Genomic DNA, 20341 nt, shown 5'->3' with positions numbered 1-20341 from the left:
CTTTCCGAGCATTTTTCATTCCAGCAGCAAAAAGACTGTATTTTTTTAAGTGAATTTGTTGTGCTAGAGCAAAAGAGAGGTTTAATCCACTTTAATTGCACAAATCTACATTTATACCTTGTTTGGCATCCCCTTGTTCCTTAACATTCTTTTTTCTTATGAAACAAATAACATGCCAGTCATTTAATGCCTGGCGTTCACACTAATTATTTTGAATGTATGAATTCACCCCTCGGAGCCGCTGAAGAAGGCAGAAGCCAAAACATGTTGCGGTAAGAACTGAACCTCTCTTGGATAGATGAACTGCGTCCTTCCTCGATCCAGAGCAAACTTTTTAAGAGTCCCCCAGAACTACAATTCCCAGGATTCCCTAGGAAAGAGGAATGACTGACAGTCAAGCTGGTCTTTGGGGCGGTACAAAGAAAGACCTCAGAATCCCGACCCCTCCCATCCCACTCCACTCCTTCATTTCCACTTTTTCCTTACTTCTTGAAGGAGAGGAGGCATGTCCTTCCCTCGCTGAGAGGCGGAGCCTGGCTGCGAGGCCGGGGCGGGGCGTTCTCCCCTCAAAGGCCCGTTGAGGGGGGCGGAGCCTTCTTCATTCCACCTCCCCCATCACCCTCCTTTGTCATCCGGTTGTGCGTACGTCGCGACGTGGTGACGTCAGTGTGCGTGGCGAAGGGCCTTCCCATCTTCCACTCACTCTCCTCCTCCTCTTCCTCCCCCTCCCTTTCTCCCTCACGCACGGCCGGCCTGCTCCCGGTGTCTCGCGCGGCCTTTCCCCCTTCCCAGGCGGCGCGGCGGCGTAGTAGCAGCGGTAGCCGTAGCAGCCTTCTCTTGCCAGCCCGCCATGGCGAACGTGGCCGACACGAAGCTCTACGACATCCTCGGGGTGCCGCCGGGGGCCTCAGACAACGAGCTGAAGAAGGTCCGAGGCGGTCGGGAAGGGACGGAGGGAAGGAAGGAGGGAGGAGGGCGAGCGGGTTTGGCGGCGGCGGCGGCGTTGGCGAGGGAAAGGTTGAAATCCTGAGGAAGAAAAGGGGGCCGGAGGGGAGGGGAAGGAGGGGGCCAGAGGCCCACCAGCCGCCCCCTCCTCAGCCTCTCTTCTTTCCCTGTGCCGGGGTGGCTCGTGACAAGGGTCATTGGAGACGCCCGGGCTTGAGCAGGCCTCGGCAGGGCGGACTGGAAGGGACGGAGGACTTCTTGGAGAGGGGCCGGTTGTGTGTGTGTTTTATTGGGGGTGGGGTGGTGAGGATCGTGGAGGCGGAGGGGCAGGCCCGGGCTTCTTGTTATGGGGTGTGTAGAGGAGGAGGAGGAAGAGGAGGGTCTCGGGGGTGGGGAGGTGAGGGCGAGCGTTCGCCTGGGGCTGCCTCGCGAAGGTGAGTAGGCCTTGCGCAGGAGGAGGAGGAGGAAGAGGTGGATGTGTTTGTGTGTGTGTGTGTGTTGGGACTACGTTGTATTCTCTTCTCTCTACCCACTCACCCCCACACTAAAAAAGTTTCCTTTGCCTGCATATCCACTCTTCTCTTGATTCATGGTGACAAGAGCTAGTCACAGGCGAGCTTCTTCCCTTCTGCCTTTCTCCCCCTTAGTGCTTCCTTCTAACACACCCCAGTCTCCCAATCTTGGGTACCTAGGGAGGTCTTTTTAAGGGGGGCAAGGAAGCGCATAGCCCCTACCAATTTTCTTGTGCCTACCACCCACCTTGAATTATGACTTTAGACTGACTTCTTGGTTGCAAGAGGAGAGAAATATTCACTTCTTAATATCACCCATTCTCTTCCCTGCTACTCCTAGACTTTTTCCCCCTATCCTCAACACCCCTAGGTTTTATGTGGCTGGAGGATTATTTTAGGGTGGTGAGAAGAAAGACCTCGCGAGTAGCTTCCCATTTGTTCTTTTTTTCCTTCCCCCTCCACACACAAAAATTATGTGTGCATTGCTTCATGGTGGCAATGGTAAGCCAGAGGCTAGTTTTCCTTTCTGTTTCCCCTCCCCATCTTCTCTTTGTTTTCCACATACAGTACTCCCTAAATCGTATGTGTCTCAGGAGTTACATTTAGGGGAGCAACAAGGGAAAATTAGGGACTAGCCCACCAATTTTCTTATTCCCTTCTCCCAAGAATTGTTTCATGGTGGTAAGAAGTCATCTCTCTTCTCCCTCCTCGCAAGCTTCTGGTTTTCTGGGGTTGCCTTGTGATAAAATGGATGACCCAGACAATTACTTTCTGCATCTCACCATTTTTTCTTCTCCCTGCCAGTCCAAGTCCTGTAATCCTTAGGAGTCATTTCGTGATGGTGAGGGCAATCCCTCCCTTTTTCACTAACCCCTAATTCTGTGTTTCCCGGGAATTGTTTTAACGTGATTACTTCCCTGTGTCATTCTTGGACAGGGTTATTATCATGGTACTCCAACCTATATTCTTCCATTATCCTTATTTTTTTTACTTTCGTATATGCTAAATCTCATTTGAACATGTATGCCCTGGCCAATGGGCATTCAGGTTTCTGAGGTACCGGAGAGATGAGTAAGGCAGACTGAGATGCAGGTTTACTTAAAAGGAGACAAAGTGTTTATTGAGTAGCTTTCAACCCCCAGGTATACCCAGTACACAATGGGACAGGCTGCCAGGCCCTGCACGGACATAGACCAGACTGAACACTGAACTGGGCAACCAGGGACCCCTTTATAGGGTACATGTTTACAGCACACTAATGAGATTACATAAGCATTAATTATTATGAAGCATTAAATCATCACATCTATTCTATTAATCTTTGGATTAACAAGGCAACTTCAAATAAGCATTAATTACTAGAAAAGGCTACATATTACAGCATAACAACAACTGATAAGCTGCATGCCCCTAATTGCCTGGCAGGGCATTAATTACTCTAAAATCTACACTATCTGCTTAACAAGGCACCTTCCCAGCATCACACAGACACTCTTGGCATAGCGTCACACCAACTGCTTGTTAGGAACCCCAGATTAGACTCCAGGTGGCTCTGGGCTCATTGGCCGTCCTTGACCCATCTCCCTGCATGCTTAAACACTGAATGCTAAACTAACAAAAACTAAGGCTGGGGGGGGGAAATACAAGCCCCCCTTGCCTACAGGCAGCTATTCTGCTAATATAGCTGCTGAGCTTGCCCACGGGCCAATACAGAACACAATCTGTTTCTGCCATGGCTTCATTCTGGGACTTCTCTCCTCTGTAGGTGATGCCCACTCATCCAGGCTGTTAAAAAAAAAAGTGAGCAGGGCAAGAATCCTAGGTGATAAAACCTAGTCTTGCCCTTAATTTTGATAATTTAAAAATTGTTTTTGTTTTTGGAAGGCCTAACCCACTTCTTTTCCTTACCCATTCTTTGAGAGCTCCATCCCACATCAGAAGCTTCAGTTGGTTAATCACCATGTCCTGCTTGTTTGTGGCAGGAAGGGTGGTGCTACTGGGGAATAGATCCTCTCCATTTGGGCGTGTAATAGCTTAATTTGTTTGGGCTGAGTGTTTGTTACTGTGGAAGCAGGTGTCTTGAAGGAAGCATGTGATCAGACAGTTCTGAGGTCAACAGGACAATAAGATTCTTATCGTGGATTCAGAAGAATCCTATTTATGCATATTCCTCTTGTAACGTGATGTTTGAGATTTAGCTAAGTCTTACCCCTTTAAAACAAATACTTAGGCGGATAGCAAAAGCCACCATGCCCTGGTATTGCTTTTGAATATATCTCCCTTTTCATAAAACAGAATATATCCAGGGAAACTTTATAGAAATTGCATTGAACTGTGATTTTTTAAAAAGCCATGAGCAAAACTCTTTTTAAAAGACAGTATATTAGGGGATAATTTGAAAACTGTGGTAACTTTAATATTTCACAGATTGTTACTTCTAGGTGAGATGCAAACCGTTTAACTTGACTTTCAAGGGGTCTCCAGTGGGATTATGTTCCACTTGCTAAAACATTTTGCAGAAAAACAGGCCAGAGTTGAGAGAACCATGCATATCAGTTCAGTCCTCTTCTTTCCACACAAACACCCCCTCATAAACTGCCTTTTAAAGCAAAGCAGTTTTTGAGCATCAGGAATATCAAAGGCAGCTAACTGTGTGTCATGGGAAGGCTCCTGTTTGGGAGTAGGAACAACATTCCCACTGCACATTTGTAAGTTTTGGTGCACACAGAATGAAGCTGTCTGGATTGCAATTACTGGATATAACAGACAGCTGAGGACTTTAGTTGGTGGATTGCATCCCATCTTAGGCTGGCTTGCACCAATAGTATTGCCACCATTTTGCTTAGTCTTTTTGGGAAGGAGAAAAATAAATCAGAAAGGGTGAAAAATTCAGGATGACCTGGAGCAGAAGACAGAGCTACATTACTTTCCATCAGTAGATAGAAAAGGGAATTTTGGTGTGACAGCTTGCACATATGAAGTTTCTGTCCATATTTGTCTGTTCACCCTAGATAGTAGAGATGCATACAGTGAAATAATTGCAAGTGGGTGCCCGTTGCAGTTTTGGGTTAAAGACAGGTTCTAGATCTGAAAAGATGAAGTGTTCCAATGAACAGACTGAAAATCTTAATGCTATTTCTTTATGTAATTTTCATTCATATCTGCAAAATGGAGGAAGATGTAGTGGTGTCCAGGAATCTGAATACTGTAAAAAGAGAGGTGGCCCATTCAAAGAGTCACTAAGGTTAATGTCAGTAACAGAAACTGTTCAGGATGACTGAATATTTCTGATGATGCTTGTAATCCTGGTAGCTTCTCAATTTCAATAGTTTGGCATACGGTGTTAACTCAGAGTTGCCATTGAAAATACTTAAAGGCAGATGTGAGGAACCTTTCCCCCTCCAGATGTTGCTGAACTATAACTTCCATCATTTCTGGCCAAAGGCCATGCTTTCTGGGAGTGATGGGAGTTGTAGTTCAGCAACATCTGGGGCAGGGTGGCAAAGGTTCCCCATACCTGCTTTAAGTTCTTGGCCATATTACTGAATTACTTGATAGCAGCTATGGCTTTTCTCACTGAAAGTTGCTCATTGACACATACTCTTAATGAAGCTTCACAGTAGCCTTTGCAACTGCCCACACCACAGATCTTTGAAGATTCTTGCTCCAGTTAAAAGGAACTGAATTAGCTCAACCTTGATGTAAATAGTACTTAGCCTGTAATCCTTGAATGCTTACTTGGATTCCCCAGACAGTCTTGCTTTTCAGTAAGTACTGTGCTGTGAATGGTTTGTGACTCTGATACTCAAGAGAAATGCTCTGTCTGGAAAGTACTAAATGTGTACTTCTGAATTTGAGGAAGAAATAATGTGTCTTGTTGAGAATTAACTTGTATTTGCTGGTTCCAGTATGTGTTTGGACTTTGAGCACTTGTGCATTAGCCTCTAGTAAAACAGTCAGTAGTCATACTTAACAGGATGGTTGCAAGGTTAAAATAGAAGTAAAATACATATTAAAACTACTAAGAAAATGATATAGTAGAAGCAGCAGTGGTGGTGGGATTTCACCAAGGTTAGGCCTATATAGGGTTGCAATAGGAGTCCAGAACTTGAATTTCAGTAACTTCTAGGGTGCCATCTTCTCTGTACTTTGATTTAGTATTTTTTTCGTTGTTAGTAATGTTGGACCTGTATTTACATGCCTCTCTCAATTTAGTATTTTGGAAGTAGTAGTAAGGGTCAGTTTTGTGCTAAACAGAGTAAGAACACTGGATTGTTTGAGAATTTGCACCATTTTATTAAGGGCAGAATTTTTATGGCAGCAGCAGATCTGAATAGGATTTGTATGCATGGCAGGGATTGAGAAACCTTCTAAGGGTTTTTTAGAAATAGTAGTCCAGCTTTTAAAAAGAGACCTTAAAGTAGAGTATAATTTCAGTTTTCTCAGCTGCTTGAATAATGTTGTTAACAGATACATCATAGTCTTACTGCACTATAGTGGTGCTGTAGTATGAGATAAGAACTCCTGTTGAAGTATTCTACCCAGATATATAGATCTTTTCAAGTACTGCTTGACATTAGGAATTTTTTTACACAAGTTGTAAAACAGTTATATTGTATATAACTAAACAGTTGTATTGGTTCATTTTGCTATTTAGGCATACCGGAAGCTTGCCAAGGAGTACCATCCTGATAAGAATCCAAATGCAGGTGACAAGGTAAGCCTTTTTATCCTGCAAATTGTTGCTAAAATACAGCTGTTGCCTCTTAAGATGAAACAGACACAATGCTGGGCAAAATAGCATGTGAACATGTAGTTGGAAAAAAAATGGCAAAAGCATATTTGGAAATTATAACACTGGTTTAAAAGTAACCAACAGTGAGGTGTAGCTAGAATCATAGAATGGTAGAGTTGGAAGGGGACTATAAGGCCATCGAGTCCAGTGCAGGAATCCAACTTAAAGTATATACAGTGTTCCTCTTTAATGAGGCAAAATGGTGGTTCATATACATGCACAGTTGTAAAGCTTTTCTGGGCCAGACACTAACAGGCTTATTCCATCGTAGAGCTGCTGTTAGGATAAAATGGGATAATTCCCATGTGCACTATCCTCATCTCTTTGGAGAAACAGTAGGATGCAAATGTTACAAGATAATTAAAGGTGTCTTCTTGCCATCAGCTGTGCTTTGACACATGATAGCAACTAACAATTCATTAGAAGAATCAGAATGTGAGTAATGGAGAGAGTTCATGAATGACAATTATCAGAAGGAAGTGGCACACTTGTGTGGTGAATCACTGAGATGTCTGACAGCAAAGCACAGTGAATTGATGGATCAGCTATGTAGAGCAAGATATACCTGGGTCCTCCTTGCAAGCAGAGGAGAGGCTTGTTCTTTGAAGATAGGTCAGTAGAGTGCAGGAGAGTTGGGTGCCAGGAGTTGACTCATCTGCTTGCTGACAGAGTCCAGATTGGAATGGCGTTTTGCCTGTATCTGCTTATAAAATGTGATTGTAATGAAGTTGAAGCTTATCTGTCAAAAAGCTTGTGTTTCTTTTTGTGCATATGTTGCCAAACATATCAATAATAGTTTTTCATTTACTTTTATCTCTTTAGTTCAAAGAAATAAGCTTTGCCTACGAAGTTCTCTCAAATCCCGAGAAACGCGAGTTATATGACCGGTATGGAGAACAAGGCCTCCGAGAAGGTAGTGGTGGAAGTGGAGGAATGGACGATATTTTCTCCCACATATTTGGTGGGGGACTGTTCAGTTTCATGGGTAATCAGAGTAGAAGTCGCAACGGCAGAAGAAGAGGTGAAGATATGATGCATCCACTCAAGTAAGTATCTCGCTAATTGTGTTTAGGGAAAGTTCCTGTCCTGTCCTGAATATATAATTGCCCTATTGGCTGGCTGATGTTCTCACAATAACCTGAAGGACTTGGAGTACACTTGATTTAAAGTTAGCTGAAGCTACCAAATATTTAAATAGCCTTGATGACCTAACATTTATTTATTTTAAAAAAATTGCCCTGTCTTATTTTCCAAGGAAACTCAAGGTAGCTAACAGATCAAATAGTAATACAATATCATATATACAACATCCCAAACAAAATCCAACACAATAAAACACAAGTTAACAAATCCAACAGTCTTTTAAATATACATTACTAAACCAGGACAAAATTTACTTAATCAGCCAAAGCCTTATCAGAAAGCCATGTTTTCATCAGGCAACTGAAATAATACAATTATGCACTTCGCTTGATAGGGCATTCCATTGGGTGGGCACCATAGCAGAAAAAGCCTTCACTTGTTTTAGGGCCTTTACCTATGCCTGAAACATTAGCTGCAGATAATGTAGATGTGAAGGGATCTCTATAGGGCTCTGTGGCACTCTTCTTGGTGCACATCCACCATTACAAGAGGTTACTGTGCTTCCTGCTTCTTCATTGAGCTGTTTCTCTTGCGCTGTCTCCAATTCAGCTGGGATTTTTAAAATCTAGCTGGGGTTTTAATCCACCCTGAAGAAATGTTTGGGCTGAGCCTTGCGTATGGAGGTGAGTGGATGGAAAAGCAGGAGTTGCACCAACCTCTTATTCCAGGTAATGATCAGCATGCTACAGTATTTAGAAATTTAAATTCCATTCTAGACCATAGCCTTCAGAGTGGCTCACGTAGGTTTTAAAATAACAGTCAAATAAAAAAATCCAAAATAAAATGAGAGAGGTCTAGATGTAAAGAATGTAAGAACTTAAAAATAAAGCAATCATTCCAGAGTTAGTGCCACAACTGCAGAGGCCCTGAGGGACTGGAAGAAGGGTCTCTAAGAAGCTGGTGAAGTTAATGTGGGGGAAAATATTCCAAGCTGTTCAGGGCTTTAAATGTTAAAACTCTTGAACTGAGCCTGGAAATGGATTGGGAGCCAGTGAGGCCAGGGGACAATTCCTTCAATCTGCATCCGAGGAGAGAATTTACGAATTCAGTAATGTCTGGAATCTCTTCTTGAAGCTCTTGTATTTTGGTTGATTAGAGTTGAACTTGAATTTTTAGCAGTTCAGTGAAGAAAATAAACAGCATCAATAAAAGACACAGGAAGAAATCTAAGAGGTCACAGCGAGGGAAGTATAAAATTTTAATAGAACTTGATGCTGTTGTCTAAGAATGTGGGCATTTCCCCCATATCTTCACAGTGCTGAGACCTGACCTAAGAACATCAAATAATTGAATCCTGCCTTATAGAAGATAGTCCCAAGGAACTTGTATCTGGTATCTAATTATGCATTTGTTGTTTGAAAATGGAAATGGACTGCCTTCAAGTCGATCCCGACTTATGGTGACCCTATGCACAGGGTTTTCATGGTAAGCGGTACTTGGAGGGGGTTTACCATTGCCTCCCTTTGAGGCTAGTCCTCCCCAGCTAGCTAGGGCCTGCTCAGCTTGCCACAGCTGCCCAAGCCAGCCCCTTCCTTGTCCGCAACTGCCAGCTGGTTACTGGAAATAAGGCCAAGCCACTAAATCATCAGTGAAAGGAATATTAAAGCCTCACCAATGCTTTAAGGTAACTTGAGAAGTTTATAAGTGGAGGTGGACTAATCATTTCAGCAAAACCATTTATTAACAGCTCAGTGAGTTAGATCATTGTAAACCTGAGGCTATAGTTCTACTAAGTCAGTGTGATTAAAGGCATTGAAGTTCAACTTGTTCAGCATCCCTTTACAACGTAAAACAGACAAGTTGGAACAACAGACTGTTCCAAGCAGGTCTGGAGAGAAAGCAACCATTCACGAGACTCCTGGATGGAAAGGATTCTGAAGTATGGGAAGTTCTTGTTTACTTTGACCATATACTGCAAAAGGGCTGAGCAAGCAGTGATGGATACAGAATTGAGCAACCTGAATTACATTAAAAAAATAAAATAAATAAAGCTAGCCTTTATAACTAGTAAGATGCCTTGGGTCTTAGAAAGAGTGAGTGCTGAGTAGGATTTTAATGGCAAGAGATCAGCTTAATGTTCTGTGTAGCAATTTGCCCCCTTTCTTAACTAGGGCTTGATTTAGAAAGTCAGGATATAAAATTAAACAATAAATAACAGGAGCAGAATATATGTTGCAAAATTAAGAAAAGGCAAGTTTGCTTTCCTGTTTACAAATCTATGCAGGTTGCAAAATATGTTAACATGGTACCAAAGCTTCCCCAACCCCATTTTAAAGTGCAGTGTATACACAGGCCTGTGTTTGTGCTAGCCAAATGTTGCTTCTGCATTAGAATGCTGCATTCTGACAGTATAAACGTACCAGAAAAAAGATGGCATACAGTTGTTATACCAGTGAGTTTCTATGCATGTATGAAAGTTAAAATCAACTTCCTTAGTTTCATCTGAGGTGGGGTGGGTGACCAGAGAGAGCCTTGTTAGTGCTGGTGCTCCATTTGTGGAATTTTCTCTCATTTATTAGTTGCCCTGTTACCAGAATTCTTAGAGCGATGAACAGCTATAGGATTTATGCTTTACATTGTGCATCACCAATATCCTGTATTGCCAAACAGCCATATTGGTGCATACAACGCTATTTCAGCCACAGTCATGTAAAAGTGAGCAACAAACTTTAATCTCGAACAGTTGGTATGTGTATATATCTTTGGGTTGCTACATTTGGTTTGTCACAACATTGTTGGCTATATTAGTTGACATGATGATATATTAGCTTTTATAGATTTGATCTTATTTGTTGGTATTATACAGACTAATTGTTCAGAAGTTGTACGTTTATTTATTTATTTTATTAACTTTGGTATCAATATTTTTTATATCTGCATACCCAAACCCAATTTTGTATTGCTATCTGTTTTTGTAGGTTGGGTTTATATTTCCTTGTTCTTTCATCTCAAAGAGAGCGACAAAACAACTAAAACCACATCCTAAACCACAGTGAAATGCAAAGATTACAATATTAATATAAATAATTTAAAATGATATTAAAAGGCCTTGGAAAATTTTTTAAAAAGTTGCCTGTTGCCAAAAATATATTAAAGTAGGTGCCTCCCCAAGGAGACCTGAATGGTGCCAACATTGTTATACTTTCAGTGCCAAGCAAAAATCATTTTAATTCCCCAGCCCTTTAAATGTATTTTAATGTGTGTGTGTTTTCTCAACATATTATATCGTATGGGTTTTTTTGTAAATGTTCTTGGAAGCTGTGCTGAAGGGCAATATATATAATCTGTTCGATTTATTTCCTGCCCTTCTTCCCAAAGGAAACCCTGAAATCTTTCAAATAAATAAAATGTGAAATCTTCAGCTACAATGACTCCATATGGAATTCAGTTAGACTGACTTTTTATTCTTCTGGAGGCATAAATTGGAATCTGCTGCCTTTAAGCATCTTCCCTCTCTCTCCCCCCCCCCCCCCCGGCAAAAGGCTCTAAACTACTTTCAGCTTTTAACTACACTGTGTAAAATCCTTTGTAATTTCAACGGGTGGGTTATACTGTTTGTGCTGCCATTGTATGCACTGACATTTTTTGTTACTATTGGAAGAAGCAGTGGTACAAAAAAAAGAGAGACCTAAAATGGTTGCTGCAATAGGTGTGAAAGTCCTAGTAATGCTGCTTGAGAGACGAAGCAGCAGCAATTCAAGACAAGACCAGAACAATAAAAATTGATGACTTGTCCTGTAGACAAAATTTGAATTGTCTTCTGAAACGGAAAAGCTGCAGTCTGTTGCTTCAGGACATGCTCTCCCTCCCTTGATTTGCTGTCATAATCATGTATTTAAAATATTTTTATCCTGCCTTTTGAACATGCAGTCACTGAGGTAGCTTACAACTTGTCATACTAAGACAATAATATAGAAACACCCTACACTTATTTAAGACCCTACAGTGGAAACCATACGGGTTCCCCATTGGGAAGGTTAGTAAAGAGCAGTATTCTTCCTCCATGGACTAGATATTGCTAGATGCCTGGATTCAAAACAAAACCCAGAGCTGGCATCTAAGTGCTAATACATATATACAAGGCAGGAGGTATTTATTTGGGGAGCCTCAACAGGGAATATGTACTCCCTGGTAGCCACTTGCCTTAACCTCAGAAGGTGGCGGCACCAAGAGCAGAGCCTGCACTGAAGATCTTGATAGCAGTAAGGCAGTATGGTGTAGTGGTGAGAGTGTTATAGTAGGACTGGAGAAACCTAAGTTCAAATTTGCACTCTCATTAAACTCACTGGGTGGCCTTGGACCTTATTAATGTCTCTTGGGCCAGGGTTAGCCAATGTGGTACCCCCAAATGTTGGGCTGCATCAGGGATGGGGAACTTTTCTGGCCAGGGGGGCCAGATCTCCCCAAACCCTGGCGGGCCAAAGTTGACATGTGGACAGGGCTGCCCACCTGCCAATCGCCTGATGTCATAATGACATTTTCAGGACTTCAAAGTGCACCATAGTCTTTCAAGTGCAGAGGGGATTGAAGGCACGCTCTGATCTGCCCATCAGCTGATAGGTGTATAGGAGTACACCTTCAAACCCCCTCCCCCTATCCGTGCTTCTGCTTAAGACCTGATCTGAAGGAGAAGGGTGCAGGTGGTTGAGGGCACACTCTGATCTGGTCATCAGATGAGTGGATAGGAGCACTCCCTCCAAAGCTTGCCCTCATTAGTGATGTCAGATGGTGGGCATGGTTTGGGGGAAAATGGCCTCATGGGCCAAATTGCACCCCTTGGAGGGCTGTGATTGGCCTGAAGGTTCCCCCTGACTATATCTTTAATCAGCCTGAGCCAGCATGGCCAATGGTCAGAGATGGTGGATGTTGTAGTCCAACAAGCTCCGGAGGGCACCATGTTGGCTGATCTGCATTATAGGCTGTGTGAGAATGAAGTAGAAGGGCCCTGTATGCTGAATTTCTTGGGAAAGGGGTGGGATATACATGTTGGAGTAATGATTCATTGCTGTGCTGCGGATTGTGGGCGCTTTGGAGTACATGCAATATCCTGGTGTGAGAGTCTAGAGCTATCAAATGCTGGCAGTGGTGAGCGTCCATAATTTTTCTACATTGCACTTCACCCAGAAGCTATTGCTGTTGCACAGCTTGATCTGGTCTAAAAATAATGATATTAAAATTTGTAACAGTGCATTTTCAGTGTTGGGATGTGTTTGCCACTTCATGTAGCCTTTCTGTGTTTGTACTAATAAGTGTTAAACAAGATGTTTTTAGTCTTCTGCTCATATGTATTTATAAATATGTTAAAGAACAATCCTTTTTTTCTCCTAGAGTTTCTTTAGAAGATCTATATAATGGAAAGACTACCAAACTACAGCTTAGCAAGAATGTCCTTTGTAGTTCATGTAATGGGTGAGTTGTCTTTTCATTCAGCTGTCTTTAAAAGATTAATAATTGGTCTCTGAAAAAAGTTGGGCAAAGATTTTGCACCAGCTGCAGCTTCTGGACCAACCTCAAAGGCAGCCCCACATAGAGCACTTTAGTAATCCAGTCTGGAGGTTACCGGCACATGGACACCGTGGTCAGGCTATCCTGGTCCAGAAATGGCCACAGCTGTCTTAACAGCTGAAGCAGGTAAAAGGGACTCCTAGCCACTGAGCCTCCAGCACTGAGCCTCATAGCCACCTGGACCTCTAGCAACCAAAATGGATCCAGGAGCATCCTGCTCCTGCCCTTTCAGAGGGAGTACAACCCCATCCAAAGCAGGCAATTGACTTATTATCCAAACTCTGGATCTGTCAGCCCACACAACTCCAGCTTGCTAGGATTTAGACTCAGCTTATTGGCCCTCATCCAGCACACAATTGTTTGTATGGTTGTATCAATCAGCTTTGTAACAAGATAACTCTCTCTCTCCCTCTCTCTCTCTCGTGTGTGTGTGTGTGTGCGTACACTGATTAGACTTGCACCTCCTTAGCTTTATGAGTTGCTTCAGTTTTGGATGTTCCCAGGTTACTGTTTGGACTCAAAAAATGACAGTCTGTGCCTGCTTTTTGTGTTTACAATAATGTGAAATCAATGAATTTTTTCATGCAGTCAAGGGGGTAAATCTGGAGCAGTTCAGAAGTGTGCGGCTTGCAGAGGGAGAGGTGTGCGTATTATGATCAGGCAGCTGGCTCCTGGGATGGTACAGCAGATGCAGTCTGTCTGCTCTGACTGCAATGGAGAAGGTAAGCCAACCAGTTCATCCACAAACATTGAAAAAGGGAAGAATCTCAAGTATTATGATCTCAGAGAAATATCTGTAAGATTCAGTGTGTTATGATGTTTACTTTAGAACTAGGGGTACAGTTTAGCAAGTTCATAAATACCTGCTCTTCGTTGCCTTGGAATTGCTTGGACATTTTGGCAACATGCTTTGCCCTTTGCCTTGCTTTCAGAGGTGTGATTTGTCAGTGCCATGGAAACAGAACTCTAAGGATGACACAGTTTTGCATATGTCTAGCCATCCGTTGGCTCAAAGAGGTCCTTTGGTGATTCAGTGGCAATTGGATATGGTACCACTGTAGGCCTGATTCTTACATTGCAGGATTTGTATGGTTGTTACTCCAGCAATGTAGGAATACAGGAAACCTATCGAAGAGATCACATGGAAATAACTGTTCTCTCTCATATGTTCTCTACGTTCCTCTTACAAATCAACATGGAATGGAGTCATGGGTGAGCAGCAGCCCAACTGTTCCTGAATAGAGTTGACTCCTTTGTGGTGAGGCGCAATACTAGATAATGCCAAATGGTTTTGGTCCTAGTCTTTCTTGAAGCTTTAAGTGGAAATTATTTGAATGTGAAGTCACTGATCTGGATACACTGAACTCCGTTGAGATACTAATATTAAATCTAGAAGGTAGGCCGGATAGCATTTGAGAATAGGATGCTTGTGGGTATGAGTGTCTTGCTGCTTGACAAGGAGGCAAAATGGGGAGCAGGGCTGGAGAACCCTTTCATTATTTATTTGAGATTCTTGTCTCCTGCTTTCTGTCATAAACCCAAAGGGCTTTCCATAATCAAAGCAATATCAGTAATATACAGTTAAAACATCAGGAAGAACAGCTATCAAATGGTTGAGACTAGGGCTGTGTACATACTATGCATTTAAAGCACATGACTTTCCCCAAAAGAATCCTGGGAACTGTCATTTTACCCCTTACAGAGCTACAGTTCCCAGAACCTTTAGCAAACTACAGTTCCCATGATTCTTGAGGGTGTGTGTACTTTAAATGTATGGTGTCTGGGCAGCCTCGGGGTAACAGTAATTGAAGCATGGCCTTCAAAAGTTTGTAGAAACAAGTGGAATCGCATCATAGTTGTGGGATTGCGAGGGCCACATCCCCATTTGGGCAACCTTCCAGGGGCTGCATGTGGGGTGGCCAGAGACAAAAAGTGAGTGGGACAACAGCGTGACCCATACCTTTATACAACAGGCTGCATTCCAGCCACCCAAGTCAAAAACATGTGCTTACACAAACAGTCCATCCCAAGCAGGAGGCTTTTAACACAGTTGAAGGACACATTCCAGCCAAGTAAAAGCGCTTGAGGATGCAGAATAGGGCCAACAGGAAGTGTGGCCTGGAGAAGAGTCTGAAGGGTCAGATGAATGGTCTGGAGGGTGGAATTTTGCCCACAGGCCTGGTATTTCCCACCCCCCTGAAATTGAAATTCTAACAGGCTCTCTCTTTTCTAGGGGAAGTAATTAATGAAAAAGATCGTTGTAAAAAATGTGAAGGGAAGAAGGTGATAAAAGAAGTGAAGATACTTGAAGTTCATGTAGATAAAGGCATGAAGCATGGACAGAGAATCACCTTTACCGGAGAGGCTGATCAAGCCCCAGGAGTGGAGCCAGGTGACATAGTTCTCCTGCTTCAAGAAAAGGAGCACGAGGTAACTTGTTACTTGAAATGCTGAGCTGTCTTTTATTGAAGTCTTTTGAATACTGAGGCTTGGGGTAGTGATGCTTCATTAAACGAGCGGGTGATAATGGGGGTTGAACCAGACATCCGTGAGCAGAAGGAAAATACCTGCTAGTGCTGTTCCACACAAGCTTGTGTAAAAGTACAAGAGACAAGCAGTTGTTGTGCTTCTGCTTATTAAGAGATTGCGCAATTTCTTGCCTGTAAACAGATCATCATCTTGGGAGGCCTTTTGCACATAGCATTCTAGCACAAGGTGCAAAGAAGCTCTTCCACAAGCAGAAGAAACCTTTTTGCATACGGAAGGGCATTTTTTTGGATCTAACCCAGGGGTGGGGAAATGTGGATTCCATCAGCCCTAGCCAGCATGGCGGGTTGTCAAGAGTGCCACAGGTTCCCCACCCCTGATCTAACCCATGATATTTAGGAAAACAAATTAGTTGCAGTTCTACCTGACAGCGGCAGAGGGAGAAAGGGGGCAGTGGTGCCCCATTCAATTGGTTCAGCCGAGAGACAGGTGCCATTTGGCCTCAGTTACTTAAAAGAAAAACTGTCTCCATTCAAGCTGGTTGTTTATAAGAACTGCTATATAACTTTAAGAATTGGCTGCCTGAGTGTGGCAAGTCTCTTCCCCTCCCTTCCCTTTTTCCTTTTGTGTCATGGCCTTTGTTAGGCTCTGCCTGCTGGCTTTTACAGTCTATTGTGTTTTAAATCTGTGTACAGCACTTAGTACTTTTTTAGGCACTTTGTTATTTTTTCATTTAAAATAGATGTGGCTGTGTGCCTTGTTTGTAAAGCTCTCATCCACTGGAGGAAGATACATAGAAACCAGGTGCTATTTTAAATGCACACTCTGGAAAACGTAGAAGCTAGCAGTTGCAACTTTTCATAATGGCTGGAGGCAAGGCCTCCCTTTCCTCCAGGCCGTGCAGTGGTGATAGGGAGCAGGCAAATGGGAGATCAAGTTAATATGTGGGCGGGAGAGCAAATGCGTGGGCAGTGGTGATAGCCTGGGTGAGAGACGGAGCTGGCTCCTGTGACGCCTCTGCCTCGCTACTGTGAGGCATCCCTTTCATCCAGGCTGTGTGGTGGTGGTAGAGGGCAGGCGGGCAGGAGAGCAAGTAAGTGGGCAGTTGCCTGAGCAAGCCTCAGAGCTGGCTCCTGGGAGGCTTCAGTATTGCTACCGTGAGGCCTCCTTTTCCACCAGGTCATGTTGTGGGGGGTGTCCGTCTGAGGCACCCATGCAGCTTGCCTTCCCCCTCCCAGAGGCTTCCCCTGGAGGAATGACAGGCCAGTCTAAAGGGGGGGAGGAAGAAAGAGGGCTCAGCCAGGTTTACGCCCCCCCAATCCATTAGACCAGCAGTGGGGAATCTTTTTTGCTCCCACCCTGTGGGCTAACTTTGACAGGTGGGTGGTGCAACCCTCTTGTCAAGCATATGGTATCACACAGTTGACATTTGGATTGCTCCGTGCACCTGTCAGAGTTGGTCCACAGGATGAGAGCAAAGAAGGTTGCCCACCCCTGATTTAATGAGCTACTCTGGGGACGTTGGCAAGGTCTAAGGGTAGGTGAATTGGGGGGGAGTGAGTAGGGTTGGTGAGCAACACAAGCAGCAGTGGAGCCCCTAGTATTGTATATTTTTATAACACTTGTTGGTTTACTCTCCTGTACACTGCTCAGAGATACAGAGAAGCAGCTGCACCAACCCCAAACTATGGGGAGGGCAAAGGTTATGAGTATATGCAGTGTTGCATTGGAGTAACCCTTGTTGAATGTGATTGGGATTGTCTTCTGAGTAAGCATGAGTTTCTTCACTCTGTCCTCTTCCTTCCGGGTTAATTAATGCAGTGTTGCTGAGGTTTTACTGCTACAAGGATATGCAATTTTAATAATAGGGTGGTTGTGAGGGAGCGAGAAGGAAACGTGAGGTACTGAGAGGAGTGTGTACAAAATGTGGGCACATGTGTTTAGGCTGTTTTGGACATGAGAACAGGTTCAGCTGTCTAGCTTTGAACAGGCAATCCCATGTCCTCAGAGTACTAGTGTATACCTCCAGCAGTCTTCTGCCCATTTCCCTGCATCTTAAACATACAGTATGTACCAAGCACAAGTATGCAGAAGTAGTGGTGACTTTCCAAACTTCTCAAGAGATCTAGTGAGAGGTTTTCCTGGAAAGTTGACATGGGATGAATTGAAGTAACTAGAAAATGATCATCTACATTTCTCAGAAGAGCTGTGATAAAAAAATATAACTGTGTTCTAGTTCCTGATGTGTTGATGTTTGTGCAGTTCTGCAAGCCAGTTTTTCTGAGATTTTCTGCCCATGGAATTGAATGATTTAGCTGGGCACTGAGGAATTAAAGCAGCTGAAGTGAGCTAAAGCCATCCTTGTCACTAAACTTGAATACTCTGGAGCTTTTCTTGCTTAGTATAGTCCACTTGCCCATGCATTTGCTGCCACTGGTGCTAAACCACTTCCCTCCCTTTTCCAGATGTTCCAGAGAGATGGAAACGACTTGCACATGACGCACAAGATAGGACTTGTTGAATCACTGTGTGGCTTTCAGTTCACATTTAAGCACCTTGATGGACGTCAAATTGTGGTGAAATATCCTCCAGGAAAAGTAATTGAACCAGGTAAAACCTGATGGCCTTCTGGAGGAGTTTGGAAGGCTGTTATCCCATCTTTACCCTGTTAATGCTTCTGCATTTGATTTTGCACACAGGGAGACTACAGGTTGCCTCTTAAGAATTATTATCTCTGTCCTTTCCTGAACTGTAGGCTGTGTCCGTGTTGTTCGAGGGGAAGGAATGCCACAATACCGCAATCCCTTTGAAAAGGGAGATCTATATATAAAGTTTGATGTGCAGTTTCCTGAAAATAACTGGATTAGCCCAGAAAAGCTTACAGTAAGTATCCTAGGGTGGCGCTCTAAATGTTCACTGCTTGTGCACCACAGCAGTGGGGTGCATGAAATTTTCACATCTCCATTACATCTGGTTGGTCACTCTAGGAAATGGGAAGGAGAGGTGGTATCCAACTATGTTCTACTCAGAACAGACCCGCTTAAATTAATAGACATGACAAACTTTGTTTCATTAATTTCAATGGTTCTTCTCAGAGTAGAGCCATCCCAGGATTCTGGATTAGTTAAGACACCTGGTCTGATCCTACAAGTATGTTTTTATGATTGATGACACAACCACAAACTCCAAAACACTTGATTGTACCAGGACAAGAGCATAGTGTAAGTAACGAGGCCAGACTTTTGATAAACGAAGGGAAAAGGTCTTATTACTGACCAAATAATGACTAGAATTTGTGTTTATATAAATGCTACATTTTTTGCATCACTCTTCCTCCAATACTTCCTTTTTAGGAACTTGAAGATCTTCTGCCTGCCAGACCAGAAGTTCCCAACATAATTACCGATGCAGAGGAAGTAGACCTTCAAGAATTTGATACCACTCGTGGTTCAGGTGGTGGCCAGAGGCGTGAAGCTTACAATGATAGTTCCGATGATGAAAGTGGCCATCATGGACCTGGGGTACAGTGTGCCCATCAGTAAAAGTTTTGTCTGGGGTGGGGGGGAAAGTTACACATGAATTTTTCTCTTCAAATTTTGCCTGACTTGTTTTCTGCAATCCAGTTGGATTGTTTGAGCAATCCACACAAACCCAATGGACATCTGTTGCTGTATGTGTAACTTTTAAATTGGTCCATAGTATCTACAGAGTGTATAATTTAAACTAACCACAAAAAGCTTACTTTTTTTGACTGTTCTGTAGCAGAATAAAGGCACTTGAAAGGAAGACAAGACTCTCTCCTTTTCACCTGGGTTAAGTTTCAGTCCTTGTACTTGTGCTTGATTTTTATCAGTTTTTGTGTAGATTTTAAGTTCTATATTTTAAATTCAAATTCTACATTGTAAAGTTTTTGTGTAAAACCTTGTCCCGAGGCTTGGTATTTGGCTGCACCTGCATAAGCTGCTACAATAGAATAAAGAATTTCATAGCCTGTATCTATCACTTTAGATGCATGGTAAGTAAATGGGCTTGGCACACAGTGGGTTAGAACTGATGGGGAACCATGGAAGATAAAGATTAGAAGTGGTTGTAAAAGTTTTTTACCATCTTGTGAAAGGTTTCTGAAATTCAATAAAAGCCGTTGGTGTATAATGATACTTCTTGTAACCTTCTTTCTATAAATTCACAACTGAAGTTTGTCTTGAAATGGATTTTTATTTCCAACTCAAGTATCAGCTTCTCAAACAGGAGACTCACTGGTGCAGTTCCATGGCTCCTGGGCAAATGCTTTGTGTGGCAGTGCTCTTGAGCTTAATCCGACACCTGCAGTTAAAACAAGGCTAGCAAACCTTTGGCCCTCCAGATGGTGTTGGACTTTCAAATCCCATCAGTCCCAGCCACCATGGGCAGTGCAGAAGGTCTTCCATTTACTACTTTGAATTACTCCAAGAAGTTCAAAAAGGGAGCAAACCTGATGAGCCTTAGCACAGGAATGTGGAACCTGTAGCCCCGCAGATGTTGCTTGACTCCCAACTTCAATCAGCTCATGCCAGCAGATGGGGATTATGGGAGATGTAGTCCAACAGCATCTGGAGGGCCGCAGGTTCCGCCATACCTGAGTTAAAAGATCTCAAGCTGGGGAGCACCTTGGAGAGCTGTTGCTAATCAGAGAAGATATATGGGATTAGATCTAGCCCAGTATAATACAGTTTTTCATGCGTTTAAATTTTGTGGCTTTATTTTTTGTTTGGCTACACAAATAATTATGGCCACCAGAGATAGGATCCAAATGCTGGTGAAAATGACTTCTGTGCAGCCAGGGCAGCAGTACAGCACAATCCTATGCTCGTGTGTTTGCAAGTAGAATCCATTGATTTCAGTGGGACTTGCTCCACACACATTTTATACCTCTGTTTGAACGCGGAGCAGCTCTGCAAACATCTACGTCCATCTA

At 43.2% G+C, this 20341-nt stretch overlaps 1 protein-coding gene across 1 annotated transcript; it reads left to right on the top strand.

Annotated features, from left to right (window-relative positions):
* The first annotated feature begins 610 nt into the window (after positions 1-610).
* DNAJA2 (DnaJ heat shock protein family (Hsp40) member A2) lies at positions 611-19544 on the top strand. Its single transcript, XM_061593980.1, has 9 exons — positions 611-928; positions 6115-6174; positions 7075-7298; positions 12724-12804; positions 13489-13622; positions 15134-15330; positions 17853-17997; positions 18143-18270; positions 18741-19544. The coding sequence occupies exons 1-9, from the start codon at positions 851-853 to the stop codon at positions 18927-18929; spliced, it is 1236 nt and encodes a 411-aa protein (XP_061449964.1). The 5' UTR covers positions 611-850; the 3' UTR covers positions 18930-19544.
* The last annotated feature ends 797 nt before the right edge of the window (positions 19545-20341 follow it).

Source organism: Rhineura floridana, chromosome 13 (assembly GCF_030035675.1).
Source record: "Rhineura floridana isolate rRhiFlo1 chromosome 13, rRhiFlo1.hap2, whole genome shotgun sequence".
Lineage (NCBI taxonomy): Eukaryota > Metazoa > Chordata > Lepidosauria > Squamata > Rhineuridae > Rhineura > Rhineura floridana.
Note: the sequence above shows the minus strand (reverse complement) of the source record. Positions and strands in the feature narration are given on the sequence as shown.